This window comes from Trichoderma citrinoviride (assembly GCF_003025115.1).
Source record: "Trichoderma citrinoviride strain TUCIM 6016 unplaced genomic scaffold BBK36scaffold_11, whole genome shotgun sequence".
Taxonomy (NCBI): Eukaryota; Fungi; Ascomycota; class Sordariomycetes; order Hypocreales; family Hypocreaceae; genus Trichoderma; species Trichoderma citrinoviride.
In genome coordinates this window covers 385,613-403,388 of record NW_020194719.1, presented here as the reverse complement: position 1 = coordinate 403,388, position 17,776 = coordinate 385,613, and the positions used below count along the sequence as shown (strand labels likewise).

General features: G+C 55.6%; 4 protein-coding genes across 4 annotated transcripts; 2 read left to right on the top strand and 2 right to left on the bottom strand.

The window, feature by feature from the left end:
- Positions 1-4,488: 4,488 nt before the first annotated feature.
- BBK36DRAFT_1124308 (hypothetical protein) lies at positions 4,489-5,394 on the top strand (the record flags this gene model as incomplete). Its single annotated transcript, XM_024891151.1, has 1 exon — positions 4,489-5,394. The coding sequence occupies one exon, from the start codon at positions 4,489-4,491 to the stop codon at positions 5,392-5,394; it is 906 nt and encodes a 301-aa protein (XP_024747486.1).
- Positions 5,395-7,378: 1,984 nt separating this feature from the next.
- Positions 7,379-10,567, bottom strand: BBK36DRAFT_1170737 (helicase; the record flags this gene model as incomplete). The annotated part of the gene is made up of 2 exons (XM_024895485.1): positions 7,379-8,562; positions 8,623-10,567. The coding sequence occupies 2 exons, from the start codon at positions 10,565-10,567 to the stop codon at positions 7,379-7,381; spliced, it is 3,129 nt and encodes a 1,042-aa protein (XP_024747485.1).
- An 883-nt stretch (positions 10,568-11,450) lies between these two features.
- On the top strand, positions 11,451-12,043 carry BBK36DRAFT_1124714 (hypothetical protein; the record flags this gene model as incomplete). The annotated part of the gene is made up of 3 exons (XM_024891186.1): positions 11,451-11,545; positions 11,732-11,823; positions 11,907-12,043. The coding sequence occupies 3 exons, from the start codon at positions 11,451-11,453 to the stop codon at positions 12,041-12,043; spliced, it is 324 nt and encodes a 107-aa protein (XP_024747484.1).
- Positions 12,044-12,830: 787 nt separating this feature from the next.
- BBK36DRAFT_1178461 (hypothetical protein) lies at positions 12,831-14,267 on the bottom strand (the record flags this gene model as incomplete). Its single annotated transcript, XM_024896131.1, has 5 exons — positions 13,973-14,267; positions 13,822-13,902; positions 13,641-13,757; positions 13,528-13,575; positions 12,831-13,465 (listed from the first exon to the last, which is right to left on the bottom strand). Exons 1-5 carry the CDS (start codon positions 14,226-14,228, stop codon positions 12,831-12,833), a joined length of 1,137 nt encoding a protein of 378 aa, XP_024747483.1. The 5' UTR covers positions 14,229-14,267.
- Between the last annotated feature and the right edge of the window lie 3,509 nt (positions 14,268-17,776).

The window sequence follows — 17,776 nt, the reverse complement described above, 5'->3', positions numbered from 1 at the left end:
AGGGAACCAATCCAATGGTCCGGATTTTCTCTGGGGGGAGGACCAGGAGAGAAAAATGCACGAATGTCCTGCATGCGGTTGCTTGCATAACGAGGACATCATGGGACCAGAAATCCTGTGCAGCAGAAAAAAAGCACCCCCGTCCGTCCTTTTGTCTCGAGTCGCACAGACAGTAAACAGAGGGGTGAAGAAGCGGATTAGTGTGAAGTTGAAGGCGTATCGGAGGAGAAAGGAGGATGACGCTGGGCCAACTCTGCGGAATTTTTACGTCGTTTTTTCCTTACGGCGAGGAACTGAGGGACGTGTGTGAATGGGCATAACTTGCGCAAGGGTTGGGCTGACCACAAAGAGCAGCGCCCACGGCCATGGCATTGCTGTGTCAAAGAGGTCGCAAACGAAACATTGACGCTTGCTGGCAAAGGTCGCAAGCATGTCCGCAATGACCACGGAGTTGAGATTTCCCGAGCGTCACACCGGGTTCCCCATCCTCCGGTGGTCAAGTCAGATGACGGACGTATTCCCGTCCGTGTAAGGTATGATGAAGATAGGGCTTATGCGGGGTGAGGGGGACCGTTGCTGCGCTGTGAAACAACTGGAACGAAACGAGGCATCACGGCCCAGCTCGTCCTTGGAACAAGCGCCCCAGGCCTCACCGGCGCCTCACAACTGCCATCTGGAGACGAGGCTGGAGCTGGCGCTGTAGGGTGTCGAGCTTCGGCGCAGATATCTGGCAGACGCAATCGACCAACGGCATGTGCCGTCACTGGAGCGCCTCGATTGGACGGAAAACCGAACAGGAGTGCCTGGCAGGACAGCATGGGGGCTGTAGTATTGAAACTGCGTCGATAGTGACTATACGAGTACATGTCCTACTATCACCATGTCAAAGGCTGAGCCGGCGCTTTTGCACCTCGACACGTGCGGGTTATGCAGCTCGGCCCCTGCAAGCTCCACATCGCTGAGACCATCATGGGTCGATCTCATGGCAGTTGACGGAAGCCCAGGGCCCCATTTCAAAGCCCATGTTCCGTGTGGACTTTGCAGATGCTTTAGGTCGTGATAATGGCTGGGCGGCTCTGAACATGCCGGTAGAAAGCATCAGTCATGGACAGCTCAGGCAACTCTCTCCCAAGTGTCGACCGCTTCATCGAGCGGCTTCCATCACATGGCACATCAAAGCCTCAGGGTCCCCCTTGATATGCACATTGGCCGCCGTGGCTGCAAGCTCTTTAAGCGGAATATGAAGAACCAGGGGGGCTGGTCGCTCGGCCCACAGAGATGCGAGACATCATTGGCCTGAGCCTCCCGGGCTGCGTCATTAACAGGGCGCGTCAGAGCGCGTCAGACACGCGTCGAGGCGCGTTTCCATCGTCACCGGATCATGGCACCGGCGGGTATATCGATAACTAGCTTGACGTGCGGCTATCCCTGGCTGGCGAGCAAAGAGGGGCCTCAGTTTCGATGGGTTTCGATCCATCAGGCAGTCGGGTTGGCGTGCAGAACACATGGAAAAGACGGCTCTTACGGCGTCAAACTGCAAGCCGTACCACACCTTGTCACAACCGAGGGACTCCCAGGAGACACAATAGCAAGCGGAAGCCAGAACGGTGGTTTCCCAGCTGTCAGTATGAAGCAGAGCAGAGTAGAATCGGGTACAGGCAGATTGTACATCATACGAGTACAGCAGCCGATCCAACTTGAGTAAACGCCCGAAGGCGAGCTCTCCGGAAGTGGGTGTCGTTCAAGGCAATAGTTGCTAGCTATTGATAGCAGAAGGAGAACCAGCCCTCCATCCCTTCGGCCTGTCAGCTCGGCGTGTGCTCGTCATTCTGAGCCGCTTGCACGCAGGCAAGACAACAGGCCTGTCTCTCAGGGAGAATCTGCAACCAAGACTTTGGCAACCAACACAGCTAGCGGAACCCAAGCCATTGACCAGCTAGAAAAGAGGTGTCGAGATGGTAGGGGGAAGAGGGATCGAGATGACAACGCCTTACACCCTCACAAGGGCCTTCGGGCTCTTCGGGATGACTATCGTATCCCAGGGCAGGGTGGGCAGTTCCAATGTTGAGGGAGACTTTGACTTCATTGATGACGCTACTGATATCGTGTCCATCTCTGCCTTGAGGGACAATCGGACAATCGAAGCGGCCATCATCATACAGTAGGAGCAGCCAACCGGGATACACGGGGAAGAGGAAGCAAAAGAAGTACATGGAAGAGCAACAGAACCTGTCAGCGGCGCATCCTGCCGGAACCTGGCCCGGGATCTGCACGTCTCCTTGTAGTAGGTAAAGAGTAGGTCGACTCGCAAGCCGGCATACTTGACAGTTGTTCGACTGTACCTTAGGTAGCTTGTGTGTGTGGGGGGCGAGAGAGATACAGTAGAGAGGAGAGACGGAGATGGTGCACGAAAAGAGAACGTGCAAGTCTAAGTGGCCGAGACAAGACGGACATGGAGGTGTGGATGGGGCACAGCAGTTGTTGAAGAAAAGGGAAAGGGAACCGAGAGACACACGCAGAGAGGGACAGCTCCCTCAATGGACCAGAACTAGCAGCACTTTGGGCTCATATCGACTTGCCTGCCTCCTCCTTTCTTCTCTCTCGCATGGCGCCTGTCCGCCAGGGCGTTCCCGTGAGACAGCGCTGAAGACAAATCCCCCGCAATGCTTTGCATATGACGACTAGAAAGCCGTCGATGGCTTGGCCTGAACGAGACAAGCCTGGAGCCTGGGCGAGGGAGGGCCAGAAGGGCTCTCGACAGCGAGGGACAAGGCGAGACACGATGCGTAGAAGTAGTAGTCGTCATAGAGAGGTGCCCGATGTGTCTGTGTGCACAGTGCTGAAGCCATTCGTGGGAGCGGCCACGAGGGTGGGATCCATACTGTAAAGCTGCGGATCTTTTGGCTCGTGGCCCTGCAGGGCGCGTGTAAAGTGCTTGCATGTGGACGCTTTAGGCTGACTTGCCTTGACTTGACTTGGGGCTGGCCAAGAGACAGACAGACGAGGCTCGCGCGAGAGCAGAAACACGAGAGGCGAAGCGAATTCGCGGGGGAGGCGGTGCAGCTGAAAGCATCACATCAGTAGTAGGAAACGAGGCACAGACGAGGAGAAACATGGAGTGCTGGGCAGAAGCATCGTGCGTTCACGAGGCGTGTGATTTTGGGCCCTTGCGGAGGACGAGATGCCCAGATTGCCGAGGGGGGGATGATAAAAGGGGAGAAGAAGAAGAAGAAGAAGAAGAAGAAGAAGCAATCAGCCCTTCAAACAGAGAACAGAACATGTGCGTCTTGGGAGGAGCGTCAACAAGTTCAGGTTGGGAGTTGAAAGAAGGAGAGACGACTTCGACTGGGAGGTACAAGTACCGCCGCATTTGGACGCCGTGGGGCCACTCGCCGAGAGAAGGTGCCTGACAGCGGACAGTGCTAATTGAGTTTGTGTACATCTACCAGTCCAGCGACTGCACTGTCCCCTGGTTTGTCTCTTCTCTGCAAGTACTGAAAAGTACTCCGGCTGTAGGGCGCCTCGTGCAAGAGCGTCGCGTTTCACATGGCTCCCACGCATGCGGCGCCCAGCTGGTGCGCTGCAGGTACGGCGCAAGGATGCAGCAGATACCCGCGCGATACCTGCGACCCTCAGACCCTCGCCAGGCCCTTGACCACTGGGCGCTTCGTCCAAACCCGCATCCGGTCACTGTTGAATCGCACACTGTGCAGTGCAAGTACACGCACCCAATGCGCTGCCACCCCTGCGCCAGGGCAGCGAGCTGCACTCGTTGAACGGCCCCCCTGAACGGACAGCCCCCTGTCCGCTGGAATATTGGTTGCCTTGAGTTCGGTTGTTGCTTGCCTTTCTCTTGCCCTCATGTCCCCTCGCACGGTGCAGCTCCTGCGAACAGGCACCCGACTTGTATTTGGCCCTTTGACCCTTTGACCCTCTCCCGCTGCCAGTGTCTAGTGCCTAAAGGGTCCAGCCAGATGCCCTCTAGCCCTCCAGCAGTTCAGCGCTAAAGCCACTGCACAGGGCACCGTTACCGTTGGCTGCCCAGGTGCTGAGGCCCCCCTGCCCTGTCGCTCCCATTATAGCCCATCATCCCCCCGTCCAGCGCTCGCTCATATTACCTGCGCCTCGCCCTCCCGCTTCCCGCATCTCCAAGTTCCTACAACCGCTTGAACAGCAGCATTCCATTCTTTTGCAACCACTTTGCCCGACTTGCGGCTGCTGGGATCCGACCAACATAGCATCAGATCAGTCCATCTCACTTCTACACACACCGCCTCCGCGCCAATTCACTTGTCTCCCATCGCCTCTGTCACTCGGACTCATTCGCACGCGCATTTGAACAGCCAAAAGTCGCGACAACACCAAAGTCACAACCACCTGCCGAGCGCGACCACGCAAAAGCCGCTCCTCACGAAGAGCCTCAGTCGCCATTGAACATCCGAACTTGCACTACAAACACACAAACACACCGCCCTCATCAGACCAACCATGCTTCTCCCATCGGCCTTCTCGTGCGACGGCGGAGCGCAAGCCACGCCTCTGCCCCGATCCCAGCCCACCCGCTTCGCATCGCCGCCCTCCAGCCCGTCGACGCTGTCCGCGCAGTACTCCATCGACAGCATCATGAACACCTGCCGCTCGCTCCAGTCGCTCATCTCCATGACCGCCTCCGGCGCCGACCAAGGCGCGCTCGCGCCCGCGCCCACCCTGACGCAGCTCCCCACGCCGCCGCTCGCGCACGCCCCGACGCCCATGAAGCTGCGGTTGCGAGCGCGCCCCGTCAGCAAGACGGCGGACGGCAAGGGCGGCGACGAGACGACGCCCGTCGCGAGGAAGAGGATCGCCAGGCGCGCGCCCCCGCGAGGCGCCAACAAGCGCCGGCGCGCAGACAGCGACGACATGGGGCGCGACGACGACTACTGCTCCTCCTCCTCCTCCTCCTCCTCCGACATGGACACCGAGGCCGAGCTGGACGCGGCCGAGGCGCTGCGCAACAACATGCTGCCGCCCTTTACGTCGTCATCGCCGCAAGCGCCGTCGACGCCCAAGCGCGCGCGCATCTCGCCCGAACAGCTGCCCCTGGGCCTGGAGCGCGCCGACTTCCACAACGTGCACCTCCTCGAGGGCGGCGACCAGAGCGCGCGCAAGCCCGGGACGGACGTGCAGGTCGAGGCGGACGGCGCGGAGTGGAGCGTCGAGGACGACCGCGTGCTGGTCGAGCTGGTGCTGGAGAAGCTGAAGCTGTCCAAGATGGAGTGGCAGGACTGCGCGCGCAGCCTGGGCAAGGACCGCCACAGCGTGAACCGGCGCTGGAAGAGCCTCGTCATGAACGGCGACATTGGCGTCAAGACGAGGAGTCGCCGGGCGCGGATCCATTCTACCTGGCGATGTTGAACCAAGCAAACCACACAGCACATTTACACACGATTCCTAAACTCATCATTCTTATATCCCTGAGCTTTTTATTCTTTTCGTGGCAAGGGAAAAGGCGTGGACATTTTGATCAAAGCTAGCGGTTGTATTATTTTCACTAATATGTCTTGTCCTGTCCGTCTTTTGGATAAACTCCTGTTTCCTTTGTCTCTTGGCTTTTACCTGCCAAACCGAACCATCTCCTGTACCAACATCACCGTCTTATCTCAACATCCTGTCAAACATTTTCGGTCTATTGTGTACTACATTACCTGTTACAACAGCGCATCATTGGGGGGGGAACAACAACAACTGGCGTCGGGGGGGGGGGGGGGGGGGACAAAACAAAGGGACACTTTGGGGGAGGCCATCAGTGCTATCTGACTGACTAGTTGTACGCTGTTTTGAGAGACTTTTTTCTTTTCAATCCTTCTTAATCTCGTCTTCTTTATCAGCTATTTGGGGTATCTTTGGATATTGGATACCCTTGGATATTTAGTCCGGGGATTTATCGTCACCAGCGGCAGTACTGCTACCTGCTGCCTACTACCTACTACACTTATTACTTACTACCTTACCTACCTTATTACAATACAAGCTGAACCAGCATAATGGAAACTACATGTCAAATCACTATTTCTCTATTGTTCCATCCGTGAACCAACCTCCATGGAATGAGTATCTATCTCCCCTAATCATCCGGCAGTGGCAGTGGCATACAATCTCGATCTCATCAAGAAACCACACCCAACGACCGCAACAACCCAACACTCGTCCTTTACTCAAACCATTGGGCCCCAGCATAACTCGAAACGGAAGAAACAGAAGAAAAAATAGCCACGTTTTTGTTTCAAGGGTTCAGCCTCCCCACGCCCCCGAAAAATCGTCATCGATTTACAGAAACACGTCTGAGACAAACTTCCGTGTATGGAGGACACCGGTTTCCCAGCCTTCCTCCTCTCCTTCTCATTGCGCCCCTTCAGTTCAGGGAGAAGGGGGAGGGCAACCATCTCGATCCCTTTTTCTACTTTGAACTGGCCTAACCTATCTTCAACGTGAGTTCACAGGACATGTTCAGATACTGCAAATAGGACTTCATTTGTCTTCGTTTGTTTTGAGTGATTATGTTGAGAGAAGTTATATGTGTAACCCAGCAGCACAGGAACTTCTTTCCTCTTTCTCATCTCAGGTTATAAACCAACTGGCTTCATATTTACTTGGGAAAGAAAGAATAAACACAAACCCGGCAACAGCGTAACTTGCACAAGAGGAATCCCCTTAATCTTGCCAATAGGACGAAAGGGAAAAGGGGTGGCGGGCGTCGTCTTTCATAAAGGGCTTCTCAACCATCCCCGATCTCTGCGTATCGGACTTCTTGCTATGGGAAACCCCTTTTTCCCATCTAATGAGTAAGAGGAGGGAATTGCCCCCCCGGCAGGCCACAATGTAGATACATACTGCAAATCGCAGTTTGTCTTCACCTCCCCTTTTCAAGCCGTATTCAAACCAGACACTTTTTTCTGTCCGGGTTTTCACTCTCTTGTCTTTTACAAGCCAGCCTCATCAAACCAGCTAACCTGCATCACTTCGCTTTTGATCAACAGTCCGTCTTCATGCATAAACGTGCTCTTCGTTTCGCGTTCTATATCTAAATTTTCCCTCGTCGCCTTCAAGCCACCGTCTTCCCCTCCCTCTCAAAACAGAGCGGTGAGAGACAGCTCAGAACGAGACAACATGCTTCTCATTGCCATCTACCAAGCCAAGTCACATAAAACGAGCATCCCTTACTCCATCCTCAAAAGCACTACGTCATGCAGGTATATATAACCTATAAAACAATAAGGGAAGAAAAAAAAAGAAGAGAAAAAAGATAGCAAAACACGCTCATGGTGCACCAACATCTCCCTCTAAGAAAAAATTGGAAAATGCCATCAACGCTTCAAAACGGAAACGGACTGCCCTCGTCCTACGGAGGCGTCATCTGCTCCTCCATCATCTTGCGCACCTCCTGCTCGAGGTTCTTGCTCGCGTCCGCCGCGCTGCTGCTGCTGCTGCTGTCCTCCTCAACAATCGCCCCCGTGACCTTGTTCGCCAGCTCAATCTTCTTCTGACAGGCCTTGTAAATCAGCTCCTCGATGGTGTGCGTCGAGATGAGCCGAATCACCTCCACGTCTCGCTTCTGCCCCAGGCGGTGTGCGCGGTTCTCCGCTTGGATGTCGTCCTGAGGATTGTCCGACTGGTCAAAGATGATGACCTTGTTCGCCGACGTTAAATTGATGCCGGTGCCGCCCGCGCCCGTCGTCAGCAGAAACGCGGGGATGCTCGTGTCTTGGTTAAATTCGTCAATCAGCGTCTGCCGTTCAGACACGTTGGTGTTGCCCATGAGCACGCGGTGGTCGATGCCCTGACGCGCGAGCACCTCTTGCAGCAGCTCAATGATTCGTGAAAACTTGCTAAAGACGAGGACTCGGTCGCCATTCTCCTGATACTGTTTGAGGAGCTCCAGGAGCTTTCGAATCTTGCCGCTCTCAAGCTCTGTCGTTGCGGGAATGTCAAACTCCTTCAGAAGGCGGGGGTAATCACGGCACCAGAGGTGAAGCTCGAAATCGGACGAGTTCTTGAGCTCCTGAATGAGGTGCTTGATGTCCGGCTGGTGAAGCTCAGACTGGGGAAGCCTGTCCATCAATATCTTGGCCATCTCCGTCACCTTGGCGTCTGTAAACAGGCGGCGGAAGAGCAGAGGGTGCAACGCCGCCTTTCGGAGCTGTATCCACACGTTGTTCTGGTCGTTTTGACGGCCACGGGAACCTCGCGCGGTGCGCTGCGAAGGTTCCATCTTGAACAGTTCTTCGTACTCATCGTACACTTGCTTTTGCTCCTTGGGCATGTCGCAGTGAACGACGGTGCATATCTTCCGGGGCATATCCGACAGCACCTGATCTTTGCGACGCTGAAGGATAAAAGGCTCGAGGATGGTCCTGGCGCGCTTGACTCGTTCGCTGTACAGGAAAGCGCCGTTGGTGACGTCGCGGATCGTCACCTTTTGGCTAAAGATGTACTGTATCTGATTCATGTAGCCGTCAAAGAGTCTGGGGTTGATGAAGTTTAGGAGCGAAGTCATCTCCAGCAAGTTGTTCTGAACGGGGGTGCCTGCAGATGATACCCGTTAGCATATCGTTCGCGTGTCTGCGTCACTGGAGCGAGACATACCTGTCAGAAGCATCTTCCAAGCAGACGGAATCCTGCGAAGGTCCTTGTAAATCTTGGTCTCCGGGTTCTTCATCTTGTGCCCCTCGTCAAATATGGCCGCGTTGAGGTCAAAGGACCGCATGGCCGCAATGTCCTCCTCCGAGTTGATCTGGGAATACGTCGCCAGGACGACATGGTAGGCGTCGGGATCGTTCTCGACTTGGTAGGCGATTTCGGCGCGCTGGGACTGAGAGCCTCGATATCCTATGACGGATAGGCCGGGCGCAAACTTGTTGAATTCGCCGAGCCAGTTGTTGTATGTGCTTGGGGGCACAACAATCAGGTTCGGCCACGGCCGCTTATCTTTGGGGTTCTTCTCGTCCTCCTCGACCAGATGGCAAATGAAGGAGATCACCTGGCAGGTCTTGCCGAGACCCATCTCATCAGCAAGGATACAGCCAATGTCATAGTTGTACAGGACCGACATCCAGTTCAGGCCGTACAGCTGAAAGGGTTTCATGACGCAGTGGCCGTCCATCATCTGCGGCTGACGAGGCACAAGCGGCTTCGAATACTTGGTGCTGCTCAGGCTCGTTGGGGTCAGGGGAGCATCGTCGTCCGAGGGCGTCGACCGCGTGCTGCGTTTGTTCTGGCCAAACATGTTGAGGTCCCAGGACTCCACAACGCCCTTGACTGCCTGGCCCTTGATTTCGCACTTGGCCACGACCTGGTCAATGGCGGTAACGGCGTCCATGAAGACTTCGACGGCATCCACGACGGTCTCTCCGATGCTGATCCTGGCGGATTTGCGGGCGCCCGGCTTCTTGTTGACGTTGACTCTTCTGGCCTGCATCAGGTCGGTAAAAGGGCGCTTTTCGACGATGGGTTTGAGCAGGTCCTCCTTCAGGCCCGTCATGGCGGCCAGCTCCTGAACGCTACTTTCGTTGATACACACGAGCACCTTGTCGTCGTCTTCCTGTGACGCCTCGGGGGATTCCTCGGCCTGATACGAGTCCTCTCTTCCATCGTCTACCAGGTCGATAACCAGTGGATCGTCGCTCGAGACAGGCGCAGGCAGTTCCTCGTCGGCAGGCTCGAGCGAAGAAGCACGTCTCTTGCGCAATCCTTGAATAAGCCGTCGTCTGGGCGGCGGAGGCTGCGGCTTCGGAGGGCTCGACGTGATGGACGTGACGGAAGGCGACGAGGCACGAGGGGCCTGTTTCGCGAGAGCGAGCATCTGGCCCTTTGACACCAGGCGTCGGTTGGCAGACTGAGGAGCAGCCGATTTCGGAGCAGCCCGGGGTTGTGCCTGTCGCGGCACATTGCGCTCCAGCCAGGCGATGGTGTCGTCCAAGTCGTTTCTGCACGCCTTGAGCGCCTCCTTGACCTTTTCCGACGGGTATCGCGCGCCAAAGATGTCGAAAATCTGCCGCATCTTGTTCCTCGTCACCTCCTCGTTGGCGGGCGAAGCAGGCTTATACGCAAAGCCTGCGATTTGCGCCTTGAAGTCGGTAGGGCGAATGTTTCCCCGCGGAGGCGTGATATTGTCGTCGTCGTCGTCGTCGTCCGAGATGAGATCGATTGGCTCTGGGGTTGGCTTCCGCGCGGGACCAGCAGGCTGTTGTGGTCGAGGAGGCCGAAAGACGGTGCCGGCGGGCGCCAGGCGAGAGCCCAGTCGCGTCTGCTGCTGCTGCTGCTTTGGCTGAAAGGGTGAGGAGGCGGGAACCTCGATGACGCTGGGCGCGGGCGACGACGATGAGTCGGGCAGCGCAAGGCCAGGACGGCTGAGGATCTGGGTCGCCTGGGTGGCGTCGCGACCCTTGAGGAAGGCGGACGGCGAGCAGGGGATCGTGTCTCCGGCGAGCTCGTCCATGTCGTGGGCGGGCAGCGGGACTCGTCGAGAAGGCGTTCGCGGCACGATGCCTAGTTGTGATAGTGGCGGCAGCGGAGATGAACTTCGTGCCATGATGTGAAGGAGAAAAGAACGGTAGGAGGAGGAAGAGGAAGATGCGAGGAATTGACCCTCGGGAGAGGGAAAAAGTGAGGAAAAGCAACGTCCAAGACAGCAGCCCGAAGTGCCTGGAGACCCGCAACCCACATGCAAAGCTGAGATGAAAGTGACACAAACGTGAAGAGCAATTCAGAACAATCAAAACCAGGGAAACGCTCAATGGCACAACCAGAAGAAGAAGAAGAAGCCGGGAATTGAAACAAAAAAGGAACCAGGGGCAGTCGCTCGCCAGATGCCAGCCAGATCTACCTATGAAATGGCCGTCCTTTGATGACCTGCGGTGGTTGTAGTGAGTAGTGCCAATGGGAGATGGAGGAGATCAAGCCAGTGGCCGCCACACAAAGTGGCACTCCCCCAAGTTTCTTTTTTCCCTCCGAACAAATTTTCGTGACGATCCGAGACGCGCCGTCAGTGCGAAGACCAAGTCGCGAAGTCACATGACCACTTTACTGCTCTTGAACTGGTAGGTACCTTCTTGCAAGGACAACATCACCTCTTGCTGAGCGTGCAAGAGAGACGACATCATATCCTGGATTCCAACAAAGAAGAGGCGTACGGCTTTCAATCGAGTGATTACACAAGAACGACGCGGACAGGAAAAGGAACACGGACGAAGTCATTGCGAAATAGCGTCCTCTATCACAGCTGGGACCCTCTTCCGGCGAGAGCTCCATCATTAGCATCTATCTATCTACCTACCTTACTCTCTCATATCTCATTGGGCCCCATCTCAGCTCAACTCCGTCTCAACCTCAACCTCATCTCATCCCATCCAACATCAACAAAACCACCAGCACGCATCAAACAGAAACCCAATCCACATTCACAACCACCCAAAATGGCAACCCGCCGCATCATCGCCTCCGAGAAAACAATCCTCGAAAAAGACGACACCGCCCAAGAGAAATCCAACATCAGCCCCGCCGTCCCAAAGTACGTCAACCTCACTTCACACTCACCCCTTATCCATTCAACTGCACCCAAGCAACTCCCAGAAAGAAAGAGAAAGAAAGATAAAACATACTCATCGTTTCGCATTATTATCCATCCATCCATCCATTCATTCCCTTTTCCCCTACCTTTGTTCTTCCGAGGCAAAGTACTGACAGATCAAACAAGAGACGTCATTTACAAGCTGCTCGGCTTCTCCGCAGCCATGATCATCGTCCCCATCGGATCTTATTTCATGACCGTCCACACAGTCTTCAACGGTTAGAGCCTCCCTTCTTTCAATCTCACTCTGCCTTGGTAATATCCTGCAGACCATGGCCTGGCTAATACTCTCCATGTGCAGGCAACTCATCGCTGGCTGGCGGTATGGCCGCCGTGCTGGCCAACGTCGTCCTCATCTCATACATCATCGTGGCCATGAAGGAAGACCAGACGGATCTAAAAGAGGGCGGCAAACCCGACAGCAAAAAGACACAGTAATCACTTCATGTACAAGGTCGCCTCGTTCGTATTCATCAACAGCACACTTCACTTCGCATGGCACAAGAGGAGCACTATGTCCAACCAAGGAGAAATGAATTCAAAATAAGAAAACACGAAAAAAATAATCGTCTCCTATTCATTATGTTTGTAGAGCCCGTCGCCGAGACAGGCTGATCTGGTCGTCTCTCCTCCGGGAGACATCGTCTATATGCCACAATGAGCGTGTGGACGGGGGAATGCATTGGCATCACTGCCATCGACCGACCCATGCATGCTCTTGCCGCGCATCTCAACAGCACATGATTATTTCTCCTCCAGAGCCAACGGCAAGGATTTATCAACACCGCAACGCCGCATGACGGAGCTTGTCCGCGTATATACCGTCCCTTTCCACAAAGTCATGTGCTAAACGCTCGTCTTACAGAGCTTTCGAACAAACGAGATTCCCAATGGTCCAAAAGTCATAAATGCAGGAGCGGAAAGAAAAGGGAAACAGAAAAGAAGAAAAAAAGAAATAAAAACTGACATCCACCCAATTCCGTGTTCGTCTCTCTCCGGCCGGCAGTAAAGGCGTAATTATAAGCAGCAAGCAATGAGATGCTCAGACCCAAATCGTGAAGCAACTGAATGGAGCCGTTTCCATTCGCCCCGCCAAAAACAGAGAGTTGGGAGAAGTGCGAGAGAGTGTGTGTGCGCGCGAAAGAGACTCGAGTCCAGGAAAATGTACAAAGAAAACGCAAAGGAGTGTTGCAAACGGGGGTATTTTTTGACTTTCCAGAAGACTTTAGGCATTTTTACTAAACCGGCGAGAAAACCAGCTCTTTCGCTTCTCTCCTCCAGACGGCGTCGTGGAAACTTGTCTCTTAAGCAACGTAGCATCCTTTCTAGGGATCGCTGACTGAGGGTTTTGGTAACTCGCGTTTGGCGGCGCCGGCATTTTGCTGGCGGGAGGCGTGAGGTTGACCGTCAACATGGGAGGCTTGTAGGACTGCGACGACTGGCTGAAGGCGATGCCATAGTCGTTGACTTGCTTGGCTGGGGAGGTCCGGTGAATCGAGCTGTTGTCACTGCTAGTCGGGTCGGTTTGGTAACCTGCGGGATCCGAGTTTCCACTGGCGGCCGCGGATGTCACTGTCTCATAAGAGCGATCCTTGTGAGGCATGGGGTAGACGTTCTGCTCGCGGCCGTACGTTCGGAGTTGGGGCTCAGAAGCCATGGCCATCCTGGAAGTCTGCTCTCGCGACGGACGTCGCCCGCCGCTGGGGCCTGCACTCGTAGTATAGTAGCCGCCGTTGTTGCTGTAGTGTTGGTTGTCGTAGTAGCTGTTCCTCGCCGACATGGGCGGGGGCGGCCCTTCTCCTCGGAAGGAGGCGGCACGGCTGCCATAGTAGCTGTCCTGGGGGAAACGTGGTTGATTTGCTGATACAAAGGTTAGAACGGCTACCACGAGAGCTGCGTTCATGAACATTGCGCCCACATACCTCTATAGTAGCTGTTTCGGCGGCTGAAGTTTGCTGAAGGGTCCGTTTCTGTAAGAAATAGGTCAGCTCGGAGCGCTCTCCTTAGGAAGCTCTACCCATAAAACCAAACTCACCTGAGCGATGCATGGACCTGCGCGCAAAGTCGCCTTCAATTGCCGCCTCAAAGCTTCGGATAGTGTCGAGAGGCCGCTCCCAGCGATTGCGGGTAGGGTTAGACAGGTCAGGGTCGGCTAAGAGAGAGCAGAGTGTGAGTGAGAGTGGCCATTGGCATCAATCAGGAGGTTCAGCACTCACCAATTACATTCCCATACGCATCCTTGTGCTGAATGGAACGCAGGGGCGGGCGTGAAGACGCCGTCATGACGGCTTCGACAGCTAGATATCACCATAATGTTAGAGAAGAGCACGGCCAGGCGCGATATGGGAGGCAAAACAAGCAACGTACAGGGCTCCGCTTCGTTCATGGCCAACGTTGGATCAGCCTTGCTGTGGAGGCGTCTAGAATCCTTTTCAGCGTGCGTTTCGTGCAGGTCGACCTTGACGGTGACAGAATTCTTGCGAGACTTGTCGGAGAGAAAACTAAATCTGCGCGAGCTCGGCCTCTGCTGATGCTGTGGTTGCTGCGTCTGCGCTGGCTGCTGGGGGAAAGCCTGCTGAGTGGGCGACGGCAGACCGCGCTCCTTGTCTCCTGGAGTCGCCATGGCGCCTGCGTCTGGGACTGCAGCTTCTTTATCTCTGAGAGTGAGCTAGACGAGATAGCTGGGGCTCTGTGACGAGGGCGCCCAGGGCATTCGGCACGTTCGTGGAGATCGAGCGATCAGTGCGGGTCGCAGACTCGGCGGACGATAATGTCCCAGGAGGAGACTGGACGGTCGTCGTCGCACAGCAGTGCCAGTAATTAATGTTAATGTTACGGGGGGCCCCGGCCAAGGCACAGAACGGGGCGTGCACGGCTCGACTGCAGCCTGAGTCGAGCACCGTAGAGACGATGCTGGGGATGGTTGAGAGAGTGGATGGCAAGCAGCGGGTGCTTGTTTCTCTGCGAGAAGCCCAAAAAACACGGCGGCCAGAGAGACAATTCCAGGCGGTTGGGAGACGGGAAGAGCAGCTCGCGATGGTGTTGACGAGGCCGCGAGCGAGGACAGGGCTGGGAGAGGGAGAGAAGAAAAGACTCGAGGTTGGCGGGAGAGGTTGGGGGCGAGGCGAACGATGTTTCCGGAGCCTTTTGGCTATCAGCAGGTGGAAACCGGGCAGCCTGTAAGAAGCTGTCGCCCAGCAGCTTGTGGTGCCAGAGCTGCGTGGCAGCGGGTAACGATAGAGGGAATCTAGCCCTAGCAGCACGACGGGCCAGGGGGGGAGGGGTGTGTCGAGGCGCTGCAGGCCAGGGAGCTCCGTGGTGTACGCGCTAGGTACCTGGCAACCGGGCCTATGACGCCAAGCGCGGGAGGTCGAGCGCGTGTAGTATCTGATTCGCACTTTGGGAGGCAGTCAGTCCGAGGATGGATGGACGTCTGGTCCCGGAAGCTGCTGCACGCTGCACGGGAGGAGGAGGAAGAGGAGGAAGAAAAGGATGGAGTGGTCTGGTAGCGGCGCCGGGGGTTTGTGACGAGAGGCGGCGTGACGTTCGCTTTGGGGAGAGGAGAAAAGAAGCCTGAACCCTTTTCGGCGGCGTGGATGGATCGATGGACGGGCCGTTGGCAGGGGGAGAGATGGGGGAAAGAAGGAAGAGAGATAGTAGAGAGAATAGGGGCGCAGAAGGAAGAACGAACGAAGAGAGATGGAGGGTGAGTTGGGGAGAGAAATTGGGGAGAGAGTTGGAGAGATACAGAGAAAGAAAGGATGAGAGAGAAGATGGACGAAAACGAAAGAAGAAGGTGGACGCAGCCTAGAACACCAGGACAGAAGCAGGCAAAAATAGCAGCCGGGATGGAGGCCGGCCGATGAAAACGACGATGAAGTGCGCGATGGGATGGGCTTTTGCAATACGATGATGGGAAATGCCTGCAAACATTGACTTTGACCTTGTGGCTGGGCTGCCTTTACCGCAGTTGGGCAGTGGCACCCGTACCTGTCAGCTGGGGGCGCTCTCGTGGCCGCTGCCTTTTCGTCCTTGTTTCGATGTTGAGTTTGCCTCTTTTCCAACGCTCTTCTCTTGTCATCGCGACCAATTGACTTGACTTTGCACCAAGCAAACAGCTGCCCGCAGCGTCTCTCGTTCCCACTGATTGAATTCTTCTGCAGGCAAACAGGCCGTCCAGAGTCCGTATCGCGTACTGTGCATTACGCTCATCGACGGGGTGCGGCTAGTGAATGCAAGCTCGATTACGAGGCCTGCTTGATTGATCTCCCTCAGGCGCAGTGTGGCTGGTGTTGTCCCGGTCACATCAAACCTGTGCTCTGACGCGCTGCCACCGCACCAGACAAGACGCCGGTGCCTTTGCTGACGTCAATTGCTCTTGGTTCCTCGCTCTACGGCTCTTGCGTGTCCGACCCAGGCTCGTACGTGTACAGCCAGCAAGGGGGGAGGGGAGGGGGAGGGATGGACGAAGCAGAAACAACAGGCTGGAGAGGCTAGAAGTTCGAGGCTTGGAAAAACAGGACCAGCGCAAACCCTGACCCAGCTGGACGAGACAAGCTTGTCGGCGCCTCTCGACTCTCCGTGTCAATCGCTTCTTCTCTTTTTCTCTATTTTTTCTTCGCCGGTGGATGCGACGCCGCGATGCCGAACGGCGACTGGCTGGCGGCCAAGAGGCTGCCCACCACTACAGGGCTTGGTGCGAAATAGTACGATGGAGCTGCTGGCTGGGCGATACTCGTACGGAGTACGGAGTTCCTGGAACTGGTCTGCCGGCTCCCCTGGTTGGCTTCCCCCCTGCTGCGCGTCCACTGGCGGCTTCTATGGTTTTTGGGCGACGATGACACAACCGCCCGTTGTCTCAGACCGCATGCGGCTGCTGGTTAATATAAACAAGTGGAGAGCGCAGGGTGTGCGCTGAGGGAAGCGTGTGTCTCGGCGCCACTTGGGGCGCGAGGAATCGAGATTCGGCGGCTGAGTAGTAGATGGGAACGGGAGAAGGGAGAACGGACGACGATTTTCAGTCCAGCTCAGCCCGACGCGACATTGATGCTGCGATTGGCACGGAGTACATTAGTCGCTGCTGCTGCTGCTGATGATGATGATGATGCGCAAACCCGAATACGAAAACAACAAGAGATGGGGGGGAGGAGGAGGAGGAGGAGGAGAGAGAAGATCACGAAACAGAAGGAGAGAAAATCGGCAGAAGCAGAAAAGGCTCATACGAGTAGCAGACGGGTATTACCACAAACTCTCAATGGCCGCTGGGTGTGGGATTGGAACGCCCAGGCCTGGTGAGGTGCCGTGATGCGTGATGCTGGTTCTGAATACGAGGTCGGCGGCAAAAAGCAGACAGACGGGCTGCAGGATCCCAGCGCGCTATATGTACGGAGTATGGAGCACCGCGTCTGATGTGCGGCGCAAAGAATGAGATTCAAGACACCGGATGCGCCTCTGCAAGACAAAGCCAGCAAGCGAGCACCGCCAGAGCGCCATGATGCCCGCGTGGCGCTGGTTGATCTTTTTCTCAGCTCTCATGCTCTCCAGACTCTCTGTTATGTGCGTACGAACGTACGTTAGTCGATCGCGAGCGGGATATGATGCGATTTGAGAGCTGGGGGGAAAGATCAGCGAGGTATTATGCGTCAACTGTGGCTGATGGCTGCCCATTTTGATGCACGTTACGAGGTATCGAGACTGTTTTGGGGCGGTTGGTTCATTATCAGACAGTTCCAACGCAGCAAAAGACTTCTTGTGTGCCTCTTATCAAGCGTTTCGAGAAGCTTTTACAGATCCCTGCGGCATCACGGCAGTAATATCCGCACAGGAAAACGGCGGAGAGAGGGAGAGGTGGGAAAGAAAAACTGCGCCCGGCCACGATTGCTTCGACTTGCCCAGTCTGGCGTGACCCGGCAGCCATGGAGATGAGTGCTACCTTTGCTTCTGCTACGGAGTACTCCGTACTGCTACTCGTACATGCCTCTCGCAGGGAACGGGCACAAGAAACGGAGCATTATTAGTCTCTATGGAGCACCCAGGCCGCAGTATCACCACCGGCTGCTCTCCAGACCCGTTCTCGTTGTCCGTCCCCACGCCACGGATTCTATAATACATCTATACGCTCCTCATCGATTCATCCGACCTGCAATCGTCCATGATCGAATTCGCATCTAG